Below are 1,433 nucleotides of genomic sequence, written 5' to 3'. Positions count from 1 at the left end.
CTAAGTAGACACCATAGAAGCAAACCGTGGAAGATAAACTTGTGTTTCAGACTTATGTTTGAGCAAATAGACCCAAGTACATGTAGTAAAATCATCCACAATTGTTAAAAAGAATTTAAAACTATCAACAGTTCTAGTAGCAAATGGACCCCAAAGATCACAATGAATCAAATCAAAAGGATTATTGGAAACATGAGTACTAGCAGTAGAAGGAAGTTTCTTTTGTTTTGAAAAATGACAAATGTCATAACAAGAAGCAGTTTTATTGATATCAACATCATGTACAAGTTGCTTCAACAATTGAAGTTTGGAATGAGAAGGGGGTCCTAATCTACTATGCGATAAATCTGATGAAGAAAGAGAAGTAATAGCAGCAGCAAGAGCAGATGTAGAAGATCTATAACCTGAATCTTGCAGCAGAATTAGGCCATTGTGTGTTTTACCCAGACCAATCATGCTCCATTAAGCAAGGTCCTAAATAAAACAACAATCACCAAAAAAATGAGGCAACAACAAAGTGATTTAGTGAGTTTGCTAATAGAAATCAAATTGAATGTAAAAGAGGGCACACATAGAACATCAATTAGAATCAATGTAGAAGAAATATGCACTGTGCCTATGTGTGTGACTAAGGCTTGTTCCCCATTTGGCAAATAGACAAAGGTATGGACAAGTGAAGTAATTGAAGCCAATTGAGCAATAGAATGGACCATATGATCTGTTGCTCCAGTATCAATGATCCAAGTGTTGGATTTGTAAGCTTGCCTATCAACAACTTAAGTAGCAAAAATAGAATGAGAAAGATTAGGTGAAATCCAAGAAGAATTACCTGAAAAGTTTGATGAAGAAGGAGGAAAGGATGATGTGGAAGGTAAAGGGTTTGGAATAGAAGGATAAGAAGTCATAACAGAAGCAGCTTGGTGAGCAGTCTGAACATCATTGCCTGATCCAGCAGCCATATGACACTTCAAAAAATTCAGAAATTGCTCACATTAAGCCTATGACAATGGTACCTGTGGACTAGCTTGCACAAAAGAACCTCCACCAGAGTGACCAACTTGGTTCTATGAAGCTAAATTTGAATGAATACAAGCACCAGAGGGTTGAACACCAGCACCTTGCAAGACTCCACTAGGCAGAAAACCAGAATGCACATTTGGGGAAATGTTATCAAATCCACAATTCCCTGAGGTTTGCATTAAAGCAACCTAAATTGCCATGGCTTTGTTACCTCCTTTTGGTTTGTAACCAGGAGGGTAACCATGGAGCTTATAGCATTTATCAGCTATATGTCCAGTAAAGCCACAATAAGTGCACACAGGCCTATCTTTCTTGCCATTACCCCCTTTACCTCCATTCTTCTGTCCTTGATGACCAAGAAAACCTTTTCTATTATTCACATACATAGCAACAATATCACTTGAGTGAATCAT

At 37.6% G+C, this 1,433-nt stretch overlaps 1 protein-coding gene across 1 annotated transcript; it reads right to left on the bottom strand.

Annotated features, from left to right (window-relative positions):
- On the bottom strand, positions 1–1,433 carry LOC115966446. Its single transcript, XM_031085680.1, has 4 exons — positions 1,232–1,433; positions 1,091–1,186; positions 830–943; positions 1–404 (listed from the first exon to the last, which is right to left on the bottom strand). The coding sequence occupies exons 1-4, from the start codon at positions 1,431–1,433 to the stop codon at positions 1–3; spliced, it is 816 nt and encodes a 271-aa protein (XP_030941540.1).

This window comes from Quercus lobata, chromosome 11 (genome assembly GCF_001633185.2).
Source record: "Quercus lobata isolate SW786 chromosome 11, ValleyOak3.0 Primary Assembly, whole genome shotgun sequence".
Taxonomy (NCBI): domain Eukaryota; kingdom Viridiplantae; phylum Streptophyta; class Magnoliopsida; order Fagales; family Fagaceae; genus Quercus; species Quercus lobata.
The sequence above is the reverse complement of the archived record's forward strand: the minus strand, read 5'-3'. Positions and strand labels throughout refer to the sequence as shown.